This window comes from Mustela nigripes, chromosome 11 (assembly GCF_022355385.1).
Source record: "Mustela nigripes isolate SB6536 chromosome 11, MUSNIG.SB6536, whole genome shotgun sequence".
NCBI lineage: Eukaryota > Metazoa > Chordata > Mammalia > Carnivora > Mustelidae > Mustela > Mustela nigripes.
The window spans coordinates 7342550-7368785 of NC_081567.1; the positions used below are offsets into that span (position 1 = coordinate 7342550).

At 53.5% G+C, this 26236-nt stretch overlaps 2 protein-coding genes across 2 annotated transcripts in view; both read left to right on the top strand.

Annotated features, from left to right (window-relative positions):
- The first annotated feature begins 7030 nt into the window (after positions 1–7030).
- Positions 7031–9060, top strand: EPO (erythropoietin). Its single transcript, XM_059414578.1, is given in 5 exon segments — positions 7031–7308; positions 7311–7480; positions 7736–7822; positions 8064–8243; positions 8329–9060. Coding segments are annotated over 5 exon segments (696 nt in total). The 5' UTR covers positions 7031–7205; the 3' UTR covers positions 8485–9060.
- An 8597-nt stretch (positions 9061–17657) lies between these two features.
- ZAN (zonadhesin) overlaps positions 17658–26236 on the top strand; it is a 33531-nt gene continuing 24952 nt past the window's right edge. The window contains 14 exon segments of the mRNA XM_059416031.1: positions 17658–17734; positions 19122–19174; positions 19610–19756; positions 19900–20171; positions 20362–20449; positions 21136–21288; positions 22677–22841; positions 23084–23175; positions 23362–23440; positions 23557–23688; positions 24179–24450; positions 24752–24836; positions 25347–25500; positions 25502–26228. Coding sequence (XP_059272014.1) covers positions 17658–17734; positions 19122–19174; positions 19610–19756; positions 19900–20171; positions 20362–20449; positions 21136–21288; positions 22677–22841; positions 23084–23175; positions 23362–23440; positions 23557–23688; positions 24179–24450; positions 24752–24836; positions 25347–25500; positions 25502–26228 — 2496 coding nt within the window.

Genomic DNA, 26236 nt, shown 5'->3' on the forward strand with positions numbered 1-26236 from the left:
CCCTGGCATTAGCATAGGCTCCATCAGCCGTAAAATCCACTATGGTTAACATGGGCCATTTTGCAAAGAAATGTCGGGCCTCTTGGTGGGAATAAGGAGAGGGGAAGAAAGGTGACTGGCGCAGGTTTGGCTTATAAGGCCAGAGCTTCTAGTTCTGTTAGCTCTTACGTTTATGGCTTACCCAGCAGGGAAGAAAACAGGCCCTCAGGATACAGGAACTGGTTTGGATAGGGTGATGATCCTCCTAGGGAGGTCCTTGTCCTCTGTCTCAGGTTGAGTTCCTGGTGTCTGGTTGGGAGTTGGCGGAAGAATGGTGTGTTCCGGAAACACTTGAACCTCTGGAGAAGTTGGACTAAAATTCTGGGCTCAGTGTAGTTCCTCAAGGAGCAGGTGTCCAACTGCATGGAGGTTTGGGATGAAGTGAAGTGATCCTACCAAGCAAATGTCTGGACGTGACCATTTAAGACTCTGTCTTCCTGGGACGTCTGGGTGGCTCAGTCGGTTAGGCATCTGCTTTTGGCTTGTGTCGTGATCCTGGAGTCCCAGGATCAAGCCCCACTTCGGGCTCCCTGCTCAGGGGGGAGGTCTGCTTCTCCCTCTGCCCCTCACCCTGCTCATGCTCTCTCTCTCACTCTCTCAAATAAATAAATAAATAAAAACCTTAAAAAACAGAAAAGCCTCTGCCTTCTTAATGGCATTATAAGTGCTTTTTATTCATATGTTTTGGGTTAACCATATTTTCCAGTTTTCAATGATCACAGATCATTTTTGTAATAAGAAAACAATTTTTCGGGATGCCTGGGTGGCTCAGTGGGTTAAGCCTCTGCCTTCGGCCCAGGTCATGATCTCAGGGTCCTGGGATCGAGCCCCACATCGGGCTCTCTGCTCAGCGGGGAGCCTGCTTCCTCCCCTCCCCCCCTGCCTGCCTCTGTGCCTATTTGTGATCTCTCTCTCTCTCGAATAAATAAAATCTTTAGAAAGAAAAAACAAACATTAAGTTTTTAAAAAGTTTGTTTCTTTGTTCTCTAGGTGGGGTGATCAGGGGAGTTAGTTATCAAACTGATGAGCAATCCCAAGGAGAAGTGATTTCACTGCCCAATCCAATAACCAATAAATATCACCAGAGGACAGATGCACTGACCACTCTCTAACAAGCCTCTGCTTCCTCGAGAAACACCAAATGTCTTGCCACAGCAAGCCAAAGGTGGACCTTCGCTTTCATGGGACCTCCTCAGTCCCTTCCAGTTCAGAGTCTGTGAATTCTGTTCACTGCCAGAAAAACATAGTTTCCTGAGAGTATTAAACTCATTTGCTGGTTCATGAACTAAGACAAGAGCAGAAAAGCTCCCTTATATACAGATCAGGAGATGCCTCTGGGGCAAGTAAATAGGTTCTTGATATCTGTTGGTTCTTAGTAAACCATGAACCATTCAGGAAAATATTCACTAAATTTGGATCCTTAGGAGTAGGTCTAAGGCTTCTGTAAACTTGCCTTGAGGAGATCTTGACCTATATTCTAAGTAGAAAGAGCCTATAGGCTTGATACCTGCCTCTTAACCCACCAGCAACGTCCACAGTAGTCACTGCGGTCATAGTCACTGTGATCGCAGTCACCATTTCACCCAGTGGTGATCAAGGGCAAGTTTCTCCAAAGTGCAGTCAGCGCCTGGACCCTTGGATACCTCCATCCACACCCCACAGTTCTCGTGACACCTTCTGGTGAGTTGCTGGGGGGAGGGGCAGCTACAACAGCAGAGATACGGTGCCATTAGCCTGTGCCCAGCTCCCCAGAGGGAACAGGGGAGGGTGCTGGAGGAAGTCCGGAGAAGATGCTGGAGGTTTGGTCTCTAGCCCTCCAAAGGGAGGACAACTAGGAGGGATGCTGAAGCAGAGCTCATGCAGTAAGAACAGCCAGGCTTTATTGATCACCCTCCTCCGGGTGTTACATAACCAGGACAGCCAGGGGAAGCAATTACTAGCATCCACCATCCGTAGGCTCAAAAGCAAAGTCACCAGTCCAAGCCGGCTGCTCGTAAGTGACAGAGCTCAGGCCACTAATCTGGGCTCCCTTGTTTACAGGACCCCCGTTACACTGCTGGGCCGCACAGCCAATGCTTGTTGAGAGAAGACACCCGGATGTCTGGTTCTCCCGGCTCCTTTATGGCCCAGCAAGCAGCCCTTGCCTCAGTTTCTCCAAATCGGCCTTTGGACAAGACTTTCTTTGGTTCTCCAGCAGGAATCTGTTCTCCAGCCTTCTTGTTCTTTTCCCAACTCTCCAAGGGCCAGGAAGCCCTCCCCCCCACCCTACCCTCCACAGTCCCTGACCACCTCACTTCCCAGCACAGAAGGTCTTGCAAGCCGCTGGCTGAACCCTGCAGCCAAACTGAGAGCCACTGAAGGGAGGCCCAGAGTCCCCCCCCGCCACTTCGTCCCCAACACAACTCCAGGCAGCTGGGGCTTCGTGCTGCCTTGAGGTCTGGGGGAGCTCAGGGGAGCTGTAAATTTGCTTCTCCTTGGACTTTCGGTCTCAGGCGGCTGCCAGGAAGGCTCCATGGAACAGAGCCTGCCTCCACCCCCGCCATCCTTCTGTCACACCCATCCCTTTTCAGACCCTGCCTCAGTGGCTGCTGCTCAGGAAGTGGATGGAGGCTTCGCAGGCCCCCGAGATCCCGGAGCTAGGCTGTGCAGCCTGACTCCAGCAAGCACTGAGACGCTGAATGGCTCACTTCTCCACTTTAGATCTCCCCTTCTCTGAGGTCTCTGGAGTGGAGGGACCACCTATAACACATACCATAAATAGGCAACATGCCGCGTCCCTGGGGGTCCCAAGCTGAACGAGACTCACCCTACACCATCCTCTGCTCTTTCTGATGAACAAGTCACCTGTGCTGTGTGACAACAGAGAGTTCCATTCCCTGCGAGTCTGTATGAACGGCGCCCACCCCCCCACCGGAGTTGTGCAGTGCTTCACCTTGAAAGCCGTGCATGGTGGCCCAGCTGGCAGGAGACCTAAGCCACATCCTAAATGATGGCAGTGCAGAAGGAGAGAACTTTCTGCCGGGGGGGGATCAGGGAAGGCTTTATAGAGGAGCATAAGGCTTCGGTTTGGGTTTTGAAGAATGGAGAGGGGGGAGATAGTGGTGAGAAGGTGATGCAGGTGGAAAGCACAGAGTGAGCCAAAGGCGGGAAGCATCTAACTGAGTTCTTGTGATGGAAGGAAAGGGAATGAGCAAAGTCAGAGAATAGGCTGGAGAGGTGGGCCGATGGCAGAACACAGGGTCTCAGAGCGGACGCAACCGGGAGCCACAGCAGGCTCCTGCTCAGGGGTATGACAAGAATGAGGCTATTCAAAGGGGAAACTAGTGGGGATTGACAGGAGAGTTTAGGGAGGAGACCCTTTGCAGCAGCCAGCACCGTGCCAGAGGGACATACAGAGGCAGATGGAGGGGGCAGGGGTGGCCGGTGTGAGAGGGGGAGCCCCAAGGAGCTTCCTGTTTTCTCTCTGCTTTTCAGGGGCCCCTGATATCAAGGGCAGGTAGCTGGACCATGCTGGGCAGTAGCCAAGAGAACCTGGGTTGAAGTTGGCCCCCATACCAGGCTCTGCCCTCTGGCAGAATTGCTACAGCTTAGGGGGTGGGTATGGGAAGGACCGAGATCCTCTCCTGCATCTTCTCTCCCCAGCTGCAATCAGAGGGCTTTTTCCCAAAGTCCCAGAGGATGAGCCAGCACCAGCCCCGGCCAGCAGGCCCTACCACCTGGGCACTGGTGCTTACGGTCCATCTCTCCTCCTTCCTTGAAGGCAGAGGTGAAGTCAGGCCTCCGACAAGTTGCTATGAGGGAAACAGCAGGTCCCGCAGTCCAAAAGGCTCCTCCTCTCCTCTGTCTCCTTAGGCGGTGTCTACCCCCCACCCCCATCCGTCCCCGGCCCCCCTCTCCATGGTCAGGTCAGGGCAGTGACGCAGGAGTCAGGGGACCGACCGGACAGCAGTGGCTGGAGGGTTGGGGGGGGGGTCGGGCCGGAACGCATGTGTGGACGTGTGTGGACGTGAGTGTACGTGTGCTTGTCCCACAGCTGGGATCCGGGAGGGAAGCAGACCCCGGCTCCGAAGGCCAAGCAGGGCTGGGAAGCTGCCTGGGTGCTGAGAGGCAAACTGGAACTAGGGGCATAGTGGGGTGTGCAGACTGGGAGTCAGGATGCCAGGGTTGAGGCGGGACCCCAGAACAGGGCCTGGAGGTGAGCAGAGGGCAGAGGAGGGGGATCCGAGCGAGTCAGGCTCTCAGGACTTCCCACAGGAGGCACACACCAGCCTCTGCATCCTGCCTCTCCTTCTCCTGACCCCCTCTTTAATCATGCTCTACCCCACCTGACGGTTCCCTCCCGCACCTCCATCCGCCTTTATTCAAGTCACACTCAGCACAGCTTCCCCGACTGCCCCAGCTAAACCTGCAGCCTCCGCCACCACTCCTGGTCCCTTCCACGCCCCGTCTCCTTGGTCCGTTGTTGCCATGGCAGATCCTCCTTTAATTCATTTTTGTCTTGGTCTTCCCACCTCGCCACTAGAATGTCAGCCCCACCAGGGTAGCCCCTCTTGTCTGTTTCATTCTATCCCCAGGTCCCCGGCCACAATTAGGTACTCATATGTATTTCTTAGATGAATATTCATTTCCCAGATAAACGAATGAATGAGTGCTTCCCACTCTTTACAAAAAAAATCCAAATTACTTTAAAAAAAAATTAAGACTTCTTATTTTATTTTATTTTTTAAAAAGATTTACTTATTTATTTATTTGACACAGAGAGAGAGAGAGAGAGATCACAAGTAGGCAGAGAGGCAGGCAGAGAGAGAGGGGGAAGCAGGCTCCCCGCTGAGCAGAGAGCCCGATGCAGGGTTCGGTCCCAGGACCCTGAGATCATGACCTGAGCCGAAGGCAAAGGCTTAACCCACTGAGCCACCCAGGCGCCCCTTCTTTATTTTATTTTAGAGAGAGTGTGCCTGCACACATGGCGGGGTGGGTCAGAGGGGGAGAATCTTTCCAGCAAATTCCCCGCTGAGCGTGGGGACTGTGCAGAGCTCTATCACCTGACCCATGAGATCACGACCTGCTGAAACCAAAAGCCGGATGCTCAACCAAGTGAGCCACCCAGGTGGCCCAAATCCAAATTCTTAAGAGTGGCATTCAAGGCCCTTCACAACCTGATCTCTCCCGAACCAGCCCTCTGGCCTAGTGTCTTGCCACCTTTGCAGTCCACACCCTCCGTCCTGACACACCTGACCCCTCCCCCCTTTCCCTTGCTGAACTGGCTTCATTCCCACCTCACAGCTCTTCCTACTGAAATGCTGGGGGCCAGTCAAGGCTGAGCTCATGTCACCCTCTACATCAAATGTTCATCGACTCCCCTAGCTAACAATGAGCTCTGCCTCTTCCAAACCCTTCCGGCTAGGCTCTGAACGCTCCGGTCCTCACACACTGCCCTGTGTACCCATCTTATCTCTGTTGTAAGCTACAAACTCCAGGAGGCGGGAGCTAGCTCTCAAACACATCTTTTTTGTCTTGCAAAGTTTGTAGTCACCTGACTTGCATAAAGAAGGCACTGATCCTGTAAATAAAATATCTTTAATGTCACGGAACTGGGTAGGAAGCGAGGGAAGATGCGTAACTACCTGTATTTGTAGGACTTTGGAACTGGGACGTCATCACACATCCTGCTTTGACAGGTCAGGGCACTGAGGTTCAGGACTGAGACCACTTTCCAAGGTGTGAGAGGCCAGCCCCCCTCCGACTCCTGCTCTAGGGGGCTTGGCCCCCTGCTTCCTAGAAGCCCCTGAGGCTTCGCTGCAAATCTCAGCCACCATCTGGGTGGTGGTGGGGAACAGCCCTGTTTCAGAGTTCTACCGAATTTCGCCACGCAGGCTAACCTATATCACAGGTCAAAGCCCCAAACAACAAAGAACAAAAAGGATGTGAAAGTGCACACGCGTCCTGCACAACAGACCATGTGCCCAGTGCCCTCAAAGTTCAAGTTCTGGGTTTTCAGAGTCCTAGAAAAGCGAAGAGTGGGGGAGAGAAGACCCCCACATTTCTTACTCCGTGTGCCCCCATCAAATTCCTCAACATGAACAATACTGGCTTCTGGAACATGTACTGGAATTGTGAGAAGGAAGGCAGCTTGCCTCTGCCAGGAACCAGCGTTCCCAGCTCTGAACCCCCCGCCCAAGACTGGGACGTGCCAACCCGCCCCCCACAACCACACCCCCACCCCGGGATGGGGGGAGCCACGAGGTCCCCAGCCTTTCCCGGAATGGGAATGCGCACCTCCCGCCGGTGCGCACCCAGTCACGCCTCCCAGACCCCGGGGTCGGCGGGGCACAGCGGTGTCCCCGCTCCGCTCCTGCGGCCGCCCTCCTGCCACCCCGGCGAGCCCCCGACCCAGGCGGCCTGCCCCGGTCTGACCCCTCTGGCCCTTACCTCTGGCGACCCCTCACGCACACAGCCTGCCCCCCACCCCCACACACGCACGCACACATGCTGATAACAGCCCCGACCCCCGGCCGAGCCGCAGTCCCCGGGCCAACCCCGGCCGGTCGCCGCGCGCCACTCCTCGCGGACCCTGGCCGAGAGCCTCGCGTTCGCTCCGTGCGACCCCGGCTCGGCGGCCCCTGGACGGCGGCCCCCTACTTCGGGCCGTGGGGACGGACGGCCCTGCCCCACCGCGCTTCCCAGGATGAGGGCTCCCGGCAAGGGCGCCGGCCGAGCCCCTGGTCGCTGAGGGGCCGGGGGGAGGCGCGGAGATGGGGGTGTGCGGTGAGTACTCGCCGGCCGGAGGAGCCCCCGCCCGCCCGGGCCCCTGTTTGAGCAGGAATTTACCGCCGGGGCTAGTGGCCCCGAGGTGACTGGGTTCAAGGACCGACAACTTGCCAAGGACCCCGGAAGGGCAAGGGGGGTGGGGCAGCCTCCACGTGCCGGCAGGGCTCAAGGAGCCCCTGTGCAAGGTGAAATCCGACCTGGACAAGGGGGCGCGGTTGGGGGGTTCGGGGAGAAGAGGGGCTGCTACGTGCGAGGGGGGAAAAGCGGATACCTGGGTCTTGGAGCAATCACCGGGATCTGCGAGAAGGGACGCCTCTGTCACACCGGGATCGAAGTTTGGCCTGGAGAAGTGGATGCCGGTAGTTTAGGGGGGAGGGTGTGTGCCGCAGCCGAATTGAATGAAGGCAGAGGAGGCAGAACCCCAGCGCTGGGAAGGTGGGGGGTCCGGAGCGCCTCGCTGGGGGCAGTGGAGCAGGATGTGTGAACCTGCCCCTCCAAAGCCGTACACTCAGCCTGGCACTCTTTTCTAGAATGTCCTGCCCTGCTGCTTCTGCTGTCTTTGCTGCTGCTTCCTCTGGGCCTCCCAGTCCTGGGCGCCCCCCCTCGCCTCATTTGTGACAGCCGAGTCCTGGAGAGATACATCCTGGAGGCCAGGGAGGCAGAAAATGTCACGGTGAGGCCCCCTCCTCAGGACATTCCACAGAACTCACTCTCAGGAGTCCAAAGGTGTCCTCCAAGATCCAGGAACCGGAGTCCCCCTTCCTGGGACTTGGTTCAGGGGTGGAGAAGGTGGGAAGTCAGAGCCCCCAGTGGAAGTGATACAAGTGGCTGTCCCCAGTGCACACCTGGAAGCTAGGTAAGGGCCAAAGGCGGACGGAGCTTTTGGGGAGCCTGACCCTCCACCCCCACCCCGCGGGGTGCATTTCAGGTGGGCTGGGCTCAAGGCTGCAGCTTCAGTGAGAATATCACCGTCCCAGACACCAAGGTTAATTTCTACACCTGGAAGAGGATGGACGTGAGTTTATTTTTTCCTTCTTCTTGGGGAGACTCATTGTGGGAACCTGATGGGGTGGGAGGGAGAGCGATAGAAGAAGATGAAGGCCGAACGCAATATGCTCCTTCGTTCATTCATTCATTCATTCGTTCGTTCAACAAAACGGATTCTGAGCCTTCACTTTGCTCAGCCTGGTGCTTGCGGCGGCTGAGAGGGAGGGGGCGGACTTGGGCTGCCGACTCCAAGTCTCCGCTCGCTTTAGGTCGGGCAGCAGGCCGTGGAAGTCTGGCAGGGCCTGGCTCTGCTCTCGGAAGCCATCCTGCGGGGTCAGGCCCTGTTGGCCAACGCCTCGCAGCCGTCTGAGACCCTACGGCTGCATGTGGACAAAGCCGTCAGTAGCCTTCGCAGCCTCACTTCCCTGCTGCGGGCGCTGGGAGCCCAGGTGGGTAGGAGCCTCCATCACACCTCACCTCCAGGGTCTCCCCCCTCCCCCCGACTGCGGTAACTTGCTGTTGTCTCCTTGGCAGAAGGAGGCCAGCTCCCTTCCAGAGGAAGCTTCTGCTGCTCCACTCCGAACGTTCACTGTTGATACTTTGTGCAAACTTTTCCGAATCTACTCCAATTTTCTGCGGGGCAAGCTGACGCTGTACACAGGGGAGGCCTGCAGGAGAGGGGACAGGTGACCAGGTGCTCCCGCCCTGGACACGTCCACCACCTCACTTACCACTGCTGCCTGTGCCACGCCTCTGCACCCCCCACTCCTGACCCCTGTCGAGGGGTGAGCAGCTCAGCACTAGTCTGTCCCACGGACACTCCACGGCCAGGGGTGACATCTCAAGGGCCAGAAGGACTGTCCAGATCTAAGGATGTCATAGGGCCAGCCTGAGGCCCCGGAGCAGGAGGAAGTCGGAGGAAATCAGCTTAAACTTGGGAACAGAGCCTTGCTGGGGAGACACCAAAACTCACCTCAGTGCCCTGCTGAACGGTGATGCCAGGCCAAGCTGGAGGGCAAATACCTCTTTTTTGCACCTATCAGGCAAGGACAGGAGGGACTGGAGAATTTCGGGGGCAAGCCATGAATTCTCCGGGTCTCATGGATACTCCCATGACAGCAAGAACCCACTGGACAAAGGGTGGTGGGAGCCATGACGATGGGATGGGGGCTGGCCCCTGGCTCTCCCTGGGTCCAAGTTCTGTGTATTTTTCAATCTCACTGGCAAGAACTGAAACCACATCATGGCTCTTGACTTTTCTGTTTTCCCGGGAGCCCCCTACTTCCCAGGCCCTGCTCCCACCCTGGCAGCAGGCCACAGCCCTGGGAAACTAGAGGTGGAGGGGGTCCGGCCCTACGTGCTGCCTCTCATGGCCTGTCTGACCTCTTGACCCCACTGGGCTTGAGGCCACAGCTCTGCCCACGCCGGTCAATAAGGTGGTTCCATTCAAGGCTATTCCTCAGTAGGCAGCTGGCAGCCCTCTTTAGTGAGCTACAGCTGCCATCAAGGAAACAGGAGCCCCTTTGGGGGCTGGTGGCAGCTTCTAGTTCTGGCCAGTGGCCCCTTATTTTTTCTTAATTCTTCTCTGTGGCGTCTCTGGCTAAAGCCACATTCCTGCATCAGTCTTTGCCCTCTCTAAATTCAGCTGACCCCTTTCCTTGCCTGGGGAGGGTCCCCATTAATGCTCTCTCCCCTGGAACTTGCAGAAGGAGCCACATTCCCGACAGCAGTCTCACCGAGCACTCCGTGCCCAGGGCTATTCTAGGTGGTTCGCTTCCATGACCTCATTTTATTCCTTGCATGACTTGGAGAAAGTTTCCACTGTCATTCCCACGGAACAGATGGGAAAATATACTAACTGCCCAAAGCCAAGGTAGCGGGAACCCCCAAGTGCCCCCAGCTCTCACCTAGTCACTTACCTTCCTTATAATCCCTCCCTGTGCCCTGCTCCCCTGGGATGGGGGACACAGAACAAACTAACTCAGCTTCTGCTCTCCATCCCTACTTCTAATTTCACCCATTACTCCCAACGATCCACCTCAAATTCCTCCCCAGAAATAATGCTTCAGCTGCAACGTACCCCAAGAGACCAGTCCTGACCATTATCATATATGTGGGGACTAGTCTTTCTGCTCGTATCACAAAACTTAGAGAAGTCAGCCCGTACCCCTGAAAATAGCAAAAGAGAGAATGTTTGCAATCTGCAGCAGGACAAATTAGGTGTAGGTTGGGGGACTGGAGGGTATTTGCCAAGTATATGTGTGTGCTGGGGGCAGGGGTGAAGCGTGGTGGGAGAAATCAACGCAGAGATAGACCCAAAGGAGAATTTTCACCTTGGCCAACCCAGCTCCTGGGGTACAGTGCCCTCTTCAGGCCCATTCAGGAAATGTTAGCGAAATCTACAAGTGAAAGAACTCTTAAGAGTGGTGATCTTTGCACATTCCAATAAAAATTTGTATTGCAGGAGCACCTGGGTGGCTCAGTGGGTTAAAGCCTCTGCCTTGGGCTCAGGTCATGATCTCAGGGTCCTGGGATCGAGCCCCGCGTCGGGGTCTCTGCTCAGCAGGGAGCCTGCTTTGCCCCACCCCTGCCTACGTGTGATCTGTGTCTGTCAAATAGATAAATAAAATCTTTAAAAAAAATTTTTTTTGTGTGTTGCGGTTTCCACGGCTGGCATCTGGTTCTTGCCCCACTGCTGTGAATCAGGAAGGGAGGAGTTTGTCTTTCTCGATGGCAAAAAGCTAAGAGAACTGTCCTGAAACCCAAGGCATGCAGCCAAGAATGGCAACGGGGACCCGAACCCAAGGTTTAGGACTCATGACCCCCAAGCACATCTTAGCCTATTGTGCCACCTAGACGTTCCCGGGCCCACCCAGTACCTGGATCTTTTTAACCCACAAGTCAGGGCCACCTACCTTATTCCTTGACTTCTTTTCAGACTGCTTACTGCTTTCCATCAACGAAACAAAACAAAAAAGTTAAAGTTAATGGAACCTGAACTATATGACCTAGGGCCAGTGTGTTAAGACATTAAAAATGTAACTCAATGCTCAGTGCGTTAAAGCCTCTGCCTTCGGCTCAGGTCATGATCTCCAGGGTCCTGGGATCGAGCCCTGCACTGGGCTCTCTGGTCAGCGGGGAGCCTGCTTCCCCCTCTCTCTCTGCCTGCCTCTCTGCCTATTTGTGATCTCTGTCTGTCAAATAGATAAATAAAATCTTTTTTAAAAAATGTAACTCATTTATTCCACATTTACAGAGTGCCTACTTTGTGGCAGCCTTTGCACCAAGCACTAGGAAAACGTGAAATGACAGTCTGTGCCTCTTGCAGTCCACTGTCCTCCAAAGAGACACCCCACACCCCGGAGGGTGTTGCCAGATTTCAAAGGGTCTTCCAGTGCAGGCTGGGGATGTGAACTTTCCTCTGTACTATTGTTATGGTGATTCACAATATATTAAACTCAGGAGCCTACAGGATCTGCGGCGATTCTCACCCACAAGCCCATGAAACAGGAAGCCCTTAGGTATCAACCTTATTTCCAAGATGGGGAGAAAACAACCTAGTTCCACCATGTAAGATGACGGAGCCAGCTCTGCTCACTTCCTGGCAGGACAGGAGCCGGCACGGCCCATTCTGAGTCAGCAGGTTACATAATTGTTTAATGGAGATGCTTTCTGTGTGTAGAGTGCTCTGCGATTTACGAGGTGCCTTCCTGGGCATCTTCTTGTTTGCTCTCCTAACTGCATGAGGAGGGCAGAGATGGTGGGGGAATCTCCATTTTGCCGAGGAAGAAACCGAGGCCCAGAGAGATTATGGGCCTTGCCCTGGCAGTAGGACACTAAGCGGAAGATAAGGACCAGGAAGGACCCAGGCTCACTGATTCCTGTTCCCTCTTCTAGCAGAAGCAGGGATCATAAGGAAAGGCGAGTAGAGGGAGTGACTTGGAGGGGAGGAAGCAGCTCCAGGTCATGAAGCCATTAGGCCCTTCCCTCTCTCAGTATCAGCTCCGCCCCAAGGGGCGTCTGGGTGGTAAAGTCGGTTGAGTGTCTGACTCTTGGTTTTGGCTCAGGTTATGATCTCATGGGTCATGGGATCAAGACCCTAGTTCAGCAGGAAGTCTGCTTGAGATTCTCTCCCTCTGCCCCTCCTCCAATCAATCAATCAATCAATCAATCTTAAAAATAAAATCTCCCCCATGTTCCATCTTCTGCCTTCTGCTCCCACTTCTTCCCTGTTATCCTCCCCACCAGCCAAGTCCCCCAGAACTAGGGACCAACTCAGCCACCTCCTACAGCCCTAGCTCCCACCTTGACTGCCGCCTATTGGCCCAAACCTTCTCCCTGGGCCTCACCATCAGGCTGACCAAATGCGCCTGTTTGACCCCAGCCCACAGGTCACCTAAGATTTTCCTGAACTACTCGGAATCTTCTTCTCATCGTAGCAGATGAATGTTGCTGGATTTGAATTAGCTAAATGGGTCCTCTTAGACATTGGAATCGAAGCTGAATGTTAACTACATTTTTTTCCTCAGCTGGCTGAAGGTAATTCCTCTACGATTCCATTATAAAATGACATTATGAAAGATGACTGGCCACAGAAAAGCAGACAGTAGTATGGTTTCCCAATTTATGTGAGTCATGACCAAATGTCCATGAACTCTTTCCCCCACAAACAAGATTTTATTTATTTATTTATTTGACAGAGAGAGAGATCACAAGTAGGCAGAGAGGCAGGCAGAGAGAGGGGGGGGGAAGCAGGCTCCCTGCTGATGCAGGGCTCGATCCCAGGACCCTGAGATCATGACCTGAGCTGAAGGCAGAGGCTTAACCCACTGAGCCACCCAGGTGCCCCTCTCCTTTTGATTTAAAAAAAAAAAATGGATTAATAAAAAAATTTACATGACCTGCCCACAATTTCTGCTTTTAAAAGAACTTAGCTGTGCTAGTCTCTCCATTTTGCAGAAGAGCAAACTAAGGCCCAGAGAGGGAGAGTACTGTTTAAGGAAACACAGCAAAGCCAGGACTGGCGTTAATTCTCTGGAGCGCTCCCGGGGTTCTTCCACATGCCGGGGTCCCTCTACACCTCTGCCTACAGCTGCTAGGCTTGACCAAGTGACAAACCCTCAGGGGCCTTGTGCATTCTGACACCCCAAAATGCAGAGCCCTGTGGTGTCCTTCCACACCACCACCCCATCCTGTCCTGCCTCGCACACCAACCCCCACCCCAGACAGGTTGGAAGCTGTGACTGTCCCGCTCTGTGGCTCTGTGGCGCCAAAGAGAGGTCAGCAAAAGCAGCCCTCAGAGGACTTATTGCCCAACCAGGAGGGGCTGTGGGTCAATTTGCTTCTGCGGCTCTTCCCTGGGTTAACCATTTCCTGGCTCTGTCCCTCTCTTGATTGTTCTCCTAACCTGGTATGGAGGAAGGGTCCACCAGGGTCGGGGCTGGGCATCCTTTACACGTCCTGCTTTGGTGTCAAGAGGCAGAGAGGATCTCTCTCTCCCCTGATCTGACCCCTCGGTGGTCCTATTGGTGCTCATTTAGGCAGGAGTCCCCAGGTCTGTGAGGGGGTTGGGGACTTCCCTCTCCAATGCCTGGTGCACGACTGTACCGGCCCTGACAGCTCGTGAGAATGGCTGCCCCAGGCATCCCCTTTCACTCGTCAGGGGCAAAGGCCCGGTGCCCTGGGCACAGATTTGATGGCAGAGAGTAGGGGGCTGCTGAGGTGAAGGGAATGAAACCAAAGGTTTCTAGGAACACCTGGGTGTGGTGGGATATGGGAAATTTGGACACGATTCATTTCCTTGGAGTTCAGTTTCTACATGATTTTACAGTGAGGAGGACATGAGGTTCAGTGAGGTTAGCCCGCAAGGATGGCTGTTTCTGGCTTCTGGAAAGTTCTCAATCTGCTCATGTCCCCTCTCATGCTGTCTTGATGTTAGTGTGCAACTGCACCACCATCTCTCACCTCTGACAGCCTCCTCTCCTGTCGCCCCAGCTCCAGCCAGGCCCCCTCTGGTCCACATCTCCCCAGGGTGTCCGGGTGGCCTTTTGAAAATGCAAGTCGGGTCAGGTAATCCTTGTTGTTTAAAAACTTTTGGTGGTACCTCAAAGTATTCAAGGTTCCCCAAGCTGGGGCCCCTGCCTCTTCCCAGTGTTACACACACACACACACACACACACACACACACACACACACACTGGCCATTCCCTTTTTTTTTTTTTTTTTAAGATTTTATTTATTTATTTGACAGAGACCACAAGTAAGCAGAGAGAGAGGAGGAAGCAGGATCCCCGCTGAGCAGAGAGCCCCATGCGGGGCTCGACCCCAGGACCGGGATCATGACCCAAGCTGAAGGCAGAGGCTTTAACCCACTGAGCCATGCAAGCAACCCCGACACAGACCATTCTTTAAAAATGTCATGCTCCCTCTAAGCCTGGAACATTCTCTCTTCCTGGATGTGCCATCCCAACTTCTTTGCTTCATTACCATCTCTCTGTGGCTTAGAAAGCCTCTCAGGTGTCACCTCTTTCCAAAAACCTTCCCTTCCTGTCACCAGGGACCTGGGGGACCAGGGACCCCTACACGCTCCCTACCAAAGTGCTTGTCTGCTTGGCCACCTGTGGTCAGCCCCTCAGAGAGGGGCATGTGTGGAGAGAAGCCCTGAGGATTGCAAAGTGTGCTGGGGCAAGGAAAGTGTGGGCCAGAGGAGGGTGTTTGGTATGAGCCCAAACTAGAAGGTAGGGGTGAGTTGGCTGTGGGCAGGACTGCCATGAGCCCCTGAGAGGGGTACTGCTGTGGCCCGCTTGCCACCAGAGCTTTCTCTGCTCGCCTTCTACTCCACAGATAAAACAGAGGCTGCTACAGGCACTTGTCTGGCTTAGGCAGTGGAGCCTGCGACCCTTGATCTCAGTGTTATGAATCTGAGTCCCATGTTGGGTGTAGAGATTACTTAAAAATAAAATCTTTAGGGGCACCTGGGTGGCTCAGTCAGTTGAGCGTCTGCTTTTGGCTCAGGTCCTGATCCCAGGGTCCTGGGTTTGAGCCCTGGGAAGGGGGACGGGGGTCCCGGGTCAGCGGGGGAGCCTGCTTCTCCTTCTCCCTCTCTCTCTGCTGCTCTTCCTGCTTATTCTCCCTCTCTCTCACAATCCGTCAAATAAATAAATAAATAAATAAATAAATAAATAAATAAAATCTTTGAAAAACAAATGAACAAAAAACAGAGGCTACTAAACATGCCTCGGGAAGGTCCCCTCCCGATCCCTCCCTTTGTAGAGCCGGCTTGTCCCTCTGATTGTCTGTGTTCTGGACTTTTCGGCCTCTTTCATTTAATAACATATGCAGGTTCTCTTTCCACTATCAGAACATCTTGATCTATCATCATTCCCTTCTTCTTTAAGCCAGAAATAAACTTTAACAGTGTTAGTACATCAAGTGATATTTCTGAAATTATTTTTATTTATTTTCAAATATTTTATTTATTTGACAGAGAGAGAGACAGACAGAGAGACAGACAGACAGCAAGAGAGGAAATACAAACAACCCTGGTACCCCGTGAAATAATTTTTAATTGTGGAAACAGACTCAGAACATAAAATTTACCTTCTTCACCATTTTTTTCCTTTTTTTTTTTTTTGAAGATTTTATTTATTTGCAAGAGACACAGCAAGAAAGGGAACACAAACAGGAAGAGTGGGAGAGGGAGAAGCAGGCTTCCCGCCGAGCAGGGTGCCCGATGTGGGGTTCGATCCCAAGGACCCTGGAATCATGACCTGAGCCAAAGGCAGATGCTTAATGACTGAGCCACCCAGGGGCCCCATTCTTAACCATTTTAAAATCTTTTTTTAAAAATCTTCTTATTTATTTAAGTCATCTCTACACCCAACATGGGGCTCAAACTCTCGATCCCAAGATCAAGAGTCCCGTGCTCTTCCCACTGAGCCAGCCAGGCATCCCTCTTCTTAACCATTTCTAAGTGCACATTCAGTGTCATTAAGTACATTCACATTGGGAAACCATCACCGCTGGCCATCCATGGAACCTTATCATCTTTCCCAATGGAAATTCTGTCCCAGTTAAGCACTAACTCCCCATTCTCCGCAATGGCCATTCTACTTCCTGTCTCTGGGAGTTTGACTGCTGCAGGTAACTCGGATAAGCGGAATCCTGTGATATTTGTCCTTCTGGGTCGGGCTTGCTTTACTTAGCATCGTCTCCTCCATGGTGTGGCATGTGTGAGAATTTCCTCACTTCAAAGGTGGAATGATATCTCATTGTACAAACACACCTTATTTTGTTTGACTCTTGGATTGCTCTCACCTTTTGATTATGGCAAATACTGCCTCTCTTCAAGTCTTTGCTTTTTTTTTTTTTAGTTTTTTTTTTTTTTTTAAGTCTTTGCTTTTAATTATTTTGGGTCTATACACCCAGAAGTGGAATTGCTGGACCCTATCATAAGTCTATTTTTAATTTTTGAAAGGTGCCATTCTTTTTAATACCTCCATAATATTCCTTCATATGAAAAAATATTCCTTGAGTGTGATCCAACTGTCTATATGCTGGTAAACACTTAGGTAATCTTGATTTTTTTTCCCCCTATTATAACCCATACGCCAATGATCATCTTTAAGGTGTGCCCATGTGCCAGGCTGTAGGCAAATACACATGGAGTTCTGTGCATAGATTCCTAGAAAAATAAGGCGGGTTGAAACCATGCATGCTAGAAAGGTTTTGTTGTTTTTTTTTTTTTAAGATTTTATTTATTTATTTGACAGAGATCACAAGTAGGCAGAGAGGCAGGCAGAGAGAGAGAGGAGGAAGCGGGCTCCCCGCCGAGCGTAGAGCCCAATTCGGGGCCCGATCCCAGGACTCTGGGATCACAACCTGAGCCGAAGGCTGAGGCTCTAACCCACTGAGCCACCCAGGCGCCCCCATGCTGGAAAGTTTAAGAGTCCCTGTCACATTACTTTCTGAGAAGTCTTCCTCAACCTTCAGTCTTAGCACCAGTGTATTTGAGTGTGTCTACCTACATCCTGGCCAACAGGCAATGCTTTCAGTCACTTAAACAGTGGTTACTGTGACAGTTGTAGTTTTGACTAGCATTTTCCTTTGTACTAGTGAAGCAGAACCTCTTTCCAGTGTTCACCGACTGGTGGCATGTCTTCTGTGGGACTTGTCTTTTTCAATTCTTTGCCATTAAGCATTTCCAGTCCCACCTTATTTGACTGGCCAGTTGTTTATGCCACCGTTGCCAGCTATAGAATTTTAGGTTTGAAATGATTTTCCGTTGGAATTCTGCAGACAATGTTCCACGGCCATTTAGAACCCAGGTTGCTATTGAAAAGCCTGACGCCATGCTGATTCCCGATCCTTAGAAAGTATGTGACTTGCTTTTTTCTATCTGAAAGTGGTTAGGGTCTTCTCTTCCCCCCTGCTACTCTCGAATCTCATGACGTGCCTTCCATGGGTGTCCTTGCATTCATCAAACGAGACCCCTTCTAATCAAGAGACGGTATCTCAGTCCAGGGAAATCTTCCTGTGTGGTTTCTCTTAAGGCATTTCTTCTCCTTGGTTCCTTCTGTTTTGAACCATTTTGTTTGGATGTTAGACTTCCCAGACTGGTTCTCTGAGTCTCTTTCTCTTGTCTTTCTTGCTTTCCTTCTCTCCTGCTCTCACTTCATTTCTCTTTGTTGGAGATTACATTTCCACCCTTATAGTTTCCATCTCCCAGAGGGCTCCCGTGTTCTCTGTCTGGTTTTCATGGCATTCTCCAAAGGTTGTCAAGCGAGGAGGGTCAGAGGTGGATAAAGTGGCCTGGGCTTATTGTGCCTTCCCCTCTCCCCTGAGAGCCGCCTCTGAGGTCCCACATGGCTCCTCCAGTCTGGACTCTGGTGCTGCTGGCGGGGGCCGCCTGGGGCCGGGGCCACCTGCCTGCCCCTGTCCGGTAAGCTGGGCTCCGGGAGTGATCAGAGGTGGCTCTGAGGGAGGGCGAGGGGCAAAGCTGGAGGGCATAAGCAGGGTAACCACGAAGGGCACAGCCCTGGGGAGGAAGAGGATGATGAACTGGGATGGTGGCGGGAAACCTGCCGCCCGAGAACTTGGAACTGAGGGGTGTGAGCAGCTCAGCGGGTACAAGACAGAGCCCGGACTTGAGAGAGAGGGAGGGGGCACAGAGCTGGGGAAACAGACAGGAAAGAGGGGTGGGGCTCTCAGAAAATGGGCAAATTCAGCAGACAGGAGACTTCAGGTAGAGGCAGTGAGACCTGATGGATGGCTTGGTGTCCTGAAGCTTGTCTGGGGACGATATGAGCAAATAGAACTTGAATGAGTAAAGGGGAGGGCTGTTTCGTTTGGCCCACGCCACCTGGGGAGGGACAGCCGGCCTCTCTGTGAGGTTCAGGGAGTTTGCAGGGTTCAGAAGGGCCAGCCCTCTGTAACTCATCTATATGTTCAGTGGCCTATGGCTGAGGTAGGACCACTTGCCACCCACTCGGCAGCAGGGGACTCACAAAGTCCCCACTTTGGGTCTGAAGGAAGGAGCTTCCCCAGGTTCAAACACTTAAGGACCGCTCCAGAAAGCCTCTACCACACAGGCCACCTCGGGCACAGAGGCGCTGAGGGGCCCTGTGGGGGTAGGAGGAGCTCAGAGGGGAGACGCTTTTTCTTTTTTCTTAGGAGATAGATGAAAAAAAAATTTTTTTAAAGATTTTATTTATTTATTTGACAGAGAGAGATCTCAAGTAGGCAGAGCAGCAGGCAAAGAGAGAGAGAGAGAGAGAAAGAGAAAAGCAGGCTCCCCACTGAGCGGAGAGCCCGATGCAGGACTCGATCCCAGGACCCTGGGACCATGACCTGAGCCAAAGGCAGAGCCTTAACCCTCTGAGCCACCCAGGCGCCCCAGATGAGAATTTTTTAAAAAAATATTTTATCTATTTATTTGACCGAGAGAGAGATCACAAGGAGGCAGAGAGAGAGAGAAAGGGGGAAGCAGGCTCCCCACCAAGCAGAGAGCCCGATGTGGGGCTCAATTCCAGGACCCTGGGATCATGACCTGAGTCGAAGGCAGAGGCTTAACCCACTGAGCCACCCAGGTGTGCCCCGACAGATGAGAATTTAACGTAAGGAGGCTGGATGGCCTTTTGAAAACCTTAAAGACGACAAGTAAATATACGTTCACTGCGCACACTTTGGTATGATATGGCGAACACGAAAGGAAACGTCTTCCAAGAATGACCGCTCAGAAAGCTCGCGATCATCGACGCTTATGATTCTTGATAATGACAAATATTCCTTCCACCCCGCCTTCTCTCTTTTTCCAAATCAACCCCAAGGAAAGAGAAGCCTCCGGACTGGAAGGCAGTTGCTCGCAACTCGAGGGATAACTGTAAGTTGGAAACCAGCACAGCTCAGATCTCTCTCCTTCCCTAAGACGGCCACCTCCAGTGCCCTCGGGGCTGAGTGATGGCACAGACATGTAGTGAATGTCAGAGGGTGGAGGAAACACGGAGGAGTAGAGGCCAAGCCCTACGTGGAACAGTCTCGTTCGAATAACAGCAAAATGTATGCGCCTAGACAAAGCCCCTGGCCCCTCAGCTTGCCACCCCTGTCCCAGAAGTCATTCTGCCCTGACCCCTGCCATGAATCTCTCCTAAGAGATTCTTACTTCTCAGATTCTCTTTTAAGAAACTCTGCTCTGGACCCCAAATCTCCTAGTGGCTGCCTTCTCTACGCTTAGAAACCCGGCTAACCGCCAGCCCCCAGTTTGGCCCTCCCCCCCCCCCCCCCCGGTCCTGGCCTCAGAGCAGCCCTTTCTTCCCAGCCGTTCTCACCCAGTGTGACTTTGAGGATAACTCCAAACCCCTCTGTGACTGGACCCAAGCGTCCACGGATGACGGGGACTGGATTCGAGCCAGTGGGCCCTCCCCGACCGGCACCACTGGTCCCCCCGGGGGGTACCCCAATGGAGGTGAGGAAGCCTAAGCTTTAGGGAGACAGCTGGGAGGTGGGCTTGGGCAGACCTGGGCACAGGGAGGCAGCTGGAAGTGGGCGCCTGGACTCTGGACGGGGGCGGCAGGGCCCCCTCGCCATCCTGGGCTCTGCCTTCCCCAGAGGGCCACTACCTGCACATGGAATCAAGCACCTTCCACCGGGGCGGGGTGGCCCGTCTACGCAGCCCCCCCATATGGGAGCAAGGCCCCCTCTGCGTGCACTTCGCCTACCACATGTTCGGGCTGTCGTGGGGCGCCCAGCTCAGACTGCTACTGCTCAGGGACAGCAAGGAAAAGCACCCCAGCGTGCTCTGGAAGCACATTAACACCCAGAGCCCCTCCTGGATGCCCACTGCTGTCACCGTGCCTATGGGGCTTGTCCTCCCCAGCCAGGTGAGGCCAAGGGCAGAGGCTTGAGCCCCAGGGGGGAATCTGGGTGTGTGTGTGGGGGGGGGGGGGGGGGGGCAGGGGGGGCCAAAGCAAGGAGGGGCACGGGGCTGGGCCGTCTGAATTCAGGCAGGGAAACTGGGAGCCCCAGGCAAAGGAGCTTACAGGGTGAGTGGTCCCCTCCTGTCTCCCACAGGTGATGTTTGAAGGAGTGAGGGGCAGCACGGCTTACCTGGACATCTCTCTGGATGCCATCTCTATCCATCGGGGCTCCTGTAATCGCGGTAAGCCCCAGTCCCTCTTCCTCTTCCTCTCTGCCTCCACCACCTGCCCAGGGTGGCAGAAGTAGCTCAGGGACCATGACCCTGCTTTCTCTCGGAGTTGGGGCTCCTTGCTTCCCTCTGCCTCCACATCTCACACCTCTGAATCCTGAAGCAGCCACGCCGAAAGAGAGGTTCTCTTTTAATAGGGTTGTAGTGATACCTTTTCTCGGGTGACCAACCATTCCAGTTTGCCCTAGGCTGCCCCCTTTTTTGCCCTGAAAGTCTGGCATCTCGGGGAAATCCTCCGTTCCCGGCCCCAGCTGGATGTCTGGTCACCCTAGCTATTATCCCAGTTTCACCCACAACCAACCCTCTCAGTTGACATTAGAGACTCCAGGGGAGCAAATTCAAGGGAAGGTAAATCCCAGAAGCTGAGTGCAAGGAACTAACACTCACCGAGGACAGCATTATGCTAGCGGCTCCTCACTCACCATCTAATCTATGACAGGCGGGTACTGCCGTTCCCAGTTACAAATGAAGACACAGGCAGTTTAAGCAATCTGTCCCAGGAATTAAGCCCCCCCACCGGTGGACAGCAGGCCACAGACCAACACTCGGAATTCTGACCCCAGGCTGCGGCGTCCTTTTTGGAGCTGCCTCCTCCTAGAAAAAGCTAAACCCTCCCTTCTCCCTCTTCTTCCCCTCAGTCTGCATGATGCAGACGTGCAGCTTCGACATTCCAAACGATCTCTGTGGCTGGAGCTGGATCCCAACAGCCTCTGGGGCCAAGTGGGTCCAGAAGAAGGGGCCTTCCGGGGTGCCCAACGTGGGGCCCGAGGATGATTTCTCTAGCCCTGGTAGTGAGTAACGGCCATGCTTCCGCCCTTGGCCTTTCTGGGCTTCTAGTGACCTCTGCAGAAGCTTGCGATGTTTGCCTGACTAACCGCGCAGTAATAACTGCCCCAGGACGGGGCGAGGTGAACCCCAGCGACCTCAAACCTCGGTCCGCAGAAGACTCAGCAGAAAGCAAACTACACACACTCAGCTTCCCCCGCCAACCCCCGCTTCCATCCCACAAACTAACCCTAACCCTAACCCACGTTCCCTAATTTTTTTTCCCTAAATTCCCACCTCTTTGTTCTGTGTCCCTTCGCATTTCTCCATCCACAATCCTCCCCTCGTTTTCCTGTTCTTTCCTCTTCTCCTCCGTCTCCCCCCACCGCCCATACGCCCTCTGGCCCACTCCAACGACTTTCTCTCCTTCCTGGGCTCTTTCCCCGCTGCCCGAGATCGGCTTTTTTTTTTTTTTTTTTTTTTAAGATTTATCTATTTATTTGTGAGAGAGAGAGAGCGCACAAGTAGGCAGAGAGTCAGGAAGGGGTGGGGAGGGCAGCATGTGCCCCGCTGAGCAGAGAGCCGGATGTGGGGTTCGATCCTAGAGCCCTGGGATCATGACCTGAGCCGAAGGCAGAGGCTTATCCCACGGAGCCACCCAGGCGCCCCGAGGTCAACCTTCTAGAAAGAACTGAAGAGCCACCCCTCCCCTTCACTCAGACGCCCCGGAGAGTAGGGCGGGGCACCGCCCCCCACCCCAGCCCCGCCGCGTGAGTATTAGCACCCCAGGCCGAGCCCTGCGGCGTCAGTAAACGCTGGCTGTTGTTTTAATTTTCTCTCTCGCTTGTTCCCTCTTGCTTCCTATTTTTCCATCTTTCCTTCCTTTTCTCCCACTTACCCCACTCCCTCCGCTCCACCCCTTTCCGCCCTTCCCGGAGCCCGCCTTTCCCGGCAGGGTGCGAGCGCGCTCACCTGACAGCACTGCGTGGGAGTCAGGGACGAGCACGCCTGCGCAGCCTTAGGCCCCTCCTCCGGCTACCAGTTGCGTCACGGAGCGATCTCCAAGCTGATTGGCTGCCTGAGCTGCTAGGCGGTCCAATGGGTTGGGAAAAGGAAGAGGGCAGGACTCAGCGGGCTCCGAAAGCTTCCGAATCCAAAGTCCAGGGTCCTGCCTGCTTCTACTGAGAGGATGCTGCGTTTCTTACGGCAGTGCCTGCGTCCTTATCAATTCTTGCCAAGCATTTCTGGAAGGCTCGAAGGCCGTGGCCAGATGTGGGTCCCCCTCAGCGCTGGCTGATCCTAGGCAGCTGTTGGGGCTTTCCAGGCCCAGGACCCCTGCAGTCCCAGAGTCCTGTCGCTGTGCCCGACTCCCTCAATTTCAGCCACCTCACCTTACCGGCCCTTTCCTTTGTAGGTGGCTTCTACATGCTCCTGGATCCCAAGAATGCAAAACCGAGGCAGAAATCTGTCCTCCTGAGCCCGCGGAGCCATTCCTCTGGCTGTCTAAGCCTGTCCTTCCACTATATCCTCCGTGGACAGTCACCTGGTGCAGCCCTCACTGTCTCTGCTTCCGTCTTGGGTGAGCCTGGCAGTCGCTGGCTTCCCAGGACCTGAGGCTCATCTGCGAGGGTTAGGTTGACAGGAAACTATGGGGCATCCCTTAGGGTCTAGGGAAATCTAGGATATATGCAAGGTTACTCCATGGAGTGGACTCAGGCTTCTGGAAAAAAACAGATACAAGTGCCAGGAGAGGGAGAGAGAAGGACCTGCTCCCATTTGGGAGAGAGGAATACGCTCCCAAGTATTCCCCTTTCATTGCAGGCAGCATCCGGAAACACACTCTCTTCTCAGGACAACCTGGACCCAACTGGCAGCCTGTTTCTGTCAATTACACAGCCCAGGGACAAATTCAGGTACAGAGGAGTGAGAGGTCAGGATCCTTTGCACATGGTAGGCACCTCTGATATCTGAAACGGATTGAGGGTTTGGGCACTGGGAGCAGGGTGCCTGGGTTCCTGAATATAATAAAATTAGATGGGGGGAGGGCTGAGGCAATTGGGCTGGTTTTTCATCCCAGCCCCCTTTCTCTGTCTGTTCAGTTTACCCTGGTGGGTGTGTTTGGAGAGATCCCAGAGCCAGCTGTGGCAGTGGATGCGATCAGCACTGCTCCCTGTGGGGGTGAGAACCAGGCCCCGGAAGGACCAGATCGCTCAGAAAGGGGGGGGGGGCAGGGAGGGTCAGGGGGGAATAGAAAGCATGGTCCACGTTGCTCGCATCTCCTATTTGACTCCTAGAGAGCTTTCCTCAGTGTGACTTCGAAGATGATACCCATCCCTTCTGTGACTGGGCCCAGGCATCAGGGGATGGCGGACACTGGACCCGTGCAAATAAAACTATGCACATCCAGGGTACAGGTGCTTCTGGAGGTGAGGATTGAGGATCCCTCAAGCCAACAAATTACTGAATCTTCTCCAGCTGGGGCAGGGTGGGGGTTGACTGGTGTGATTGATGGAAGAAGATATTGGAGATGGTGAAGACCAGCCAGCAGGTGTTTCCTGGGAAGCTGCCCTGGTGCCCGAGCTGTGGCGAGAGGACAGAAGTAGAGTGAGTTGAAAACTTTCATAGCTGTGGGGTCACTGAACTCCCCAGAAAACGCAGGCATCTCACTTCGCAGAGCCCAAGGCTTCAAAATCCACAATCTCATTTTCAGTCAAGACATTTACTGGTGCAGCCCATGATTTGGTTTTCCTTTTCTTTGGGCTCCTGCCTTCTTCAGTTAGAAGTCCAAAACCAGCAGGGGGTGAGGGGTGGGAAACCTGCTACAGTGTGGGGAGTTGTGAGAGAAAACCATGCTGTGCTGTTCCTGTGGCGGTTTGTCATCTTGTCCTTCTTCTGACTGTCTTCTTTTTTGCCCAGAAGGTCGCTATATTTACATAGAGGCTGACAAGTTCTCTGAGGCGGGCCAGTCTTCCAGACTGGTGAGCCGGCCCTTCTGTGCCCCGGGTGCCATCTGTGTGGAGTTTGCCTACCACATGTATGGCCTCGGAGAGGGCGCTAAGCTCAATCTCCTGCTGGAGAGCCCTGCGGGCAGTTCCCCATCTACTATCTGGCAACGTGTTGGGTCTCAGAGTCCTGACTGGCTGAACACCTCTGTCACCATCCCTTTGGGGCATCAACAGCCCATGCAGGTGAGAGACAGAGAGGGCGCACCCCCGCCATCAGCATCTGTGGGGAACATGGTGTTGGGGGCCATAATGCCTGGGTATAATCGGGGCTGAGAAGAGGGGCCCCTGGAAAGGGAGCAGAGCAGAGGTGAACTTGGTGTCCCCGAGAGGGACACTTGGTTCCTGAAATGGAGTGGGGGCAGCGTTGGATTGTTGAGACTAGAACAAGGTGGCCTTGTGGCAGAGGACAGACTGACCAGGAGAGTCCCTGAGCTACCGGGGATTCATCTGCATTTCTGTCTTGTCTGTCCCTCATTACCTTCAGCTGATCTTAGAGGCCATCAGGGGTACCAACACCGCCTTTGTTGTTGCTGTGGATTTTATCTTGATCAATCATGAGACTTGTCGAGGTAAGACGAAATCCAGGGCCCCAAAAGGGGGGCCCTGATCTGAGATGACCGTCTCTGGAACTGGTGAAAATCAAGTTCTCTCTCATGCTTGAGTTTTCACACAGCTTTGTGTTCCATGTTCTGCCCACCTCGACCTTCCCGGTCTTACCAGGGATGCTTGCTTGAGTAAATGTGGCTTTCATGCGGTGAATTTCTGTGGCTGGATCCGCAACCCCTTTTCTAGTGGATGGGCAATCTTGAAGGGAGGACTGACATCCTGTTCATGTTGTGTTTCCTATATCTAGCACAATGTCTGACATATATTGGGAGGAGTGTTTGTTGAGAGTTTGTTAAGTGAGTGAAGATTGGCGTTGTAAGTGGGAGAGGTGTGAGTTACTCTTTGAGCTGCCCCCTCGAAGCGACTGAAGAAGGTGACAGTATGATTTTGACTAAACTCCAGGGCCTGTTTGTTTGTTTGTTTGTTTTTCTTTGCAGGAACAGTGCCAACAGAGCTTCCTTCCAAATCTCCAGTTCCCTCCCCTGGCCCTTCTGAAATTCCTGTCTCCACAGGAAAACCTATGACTCCCACAGAGAAAACTGTGGCCACCACAGAAAAACCCATGCACTCCCTAGAAAATTACACTAGCCCCAGTGAAATAGCCACTGTCCCCACAGAAAGACCCATGCCCCCCCCCAGAAAAACACACTGTGCCCAATGAAATAGCCACTGTCCCCACAGAAAATACCATGGCCCCCACAGAAAAACCCACTGTCCTCAGTGAAATAGCCACTATCTCCACAAAAAATCCCATGGTGCCCTCAGAAATGTCCACTGTCTCCCCAGAAAGATCTACCTTTCCCCCAGAACAATCCACCTTTCCCACAGAAAAACTCACCATCCCCACTCAAAAGCCCACCATCCCCACAGAAGAGCCCACTATTCCTACTGAAAAACCCATTGTCCCTTCTGAGGAGACCACTGTCCCTCCCGGAGAGTCCACTGTCTTCACTGGAGAGTCTACCATTCCCACTGAAGAATCCACTATCTCTACTGAAGAGTCTGATGTCCCCATTGAAGAGAATTCTCTAAGCCTTGAAGAGCCCACTATCTCCACAGAGGAGTCCACTGTCCCCATTGAGGAGTCCACAGCCCCTCCTGAAGAGCCCACTGTCTCCCCAGAAAAGCCCACTGTCCACACTGAAAGGACCACCATCTCCACTGAAAGGACCACCATCCCCACAGAAGAACCTACTATCCCTGCAGAAAAACCCACAGTCCACACTGCGGGGACCACCATCCACACAACCATCCCCATAGAAAAACCCACCATGCCCATAGAAAAGCCTATTGTCCACACTGAAAAGCCCATGGTCCCCATGGAAGGGACTACTGTTACCACAGAAAGACCTACAGTCCCCAC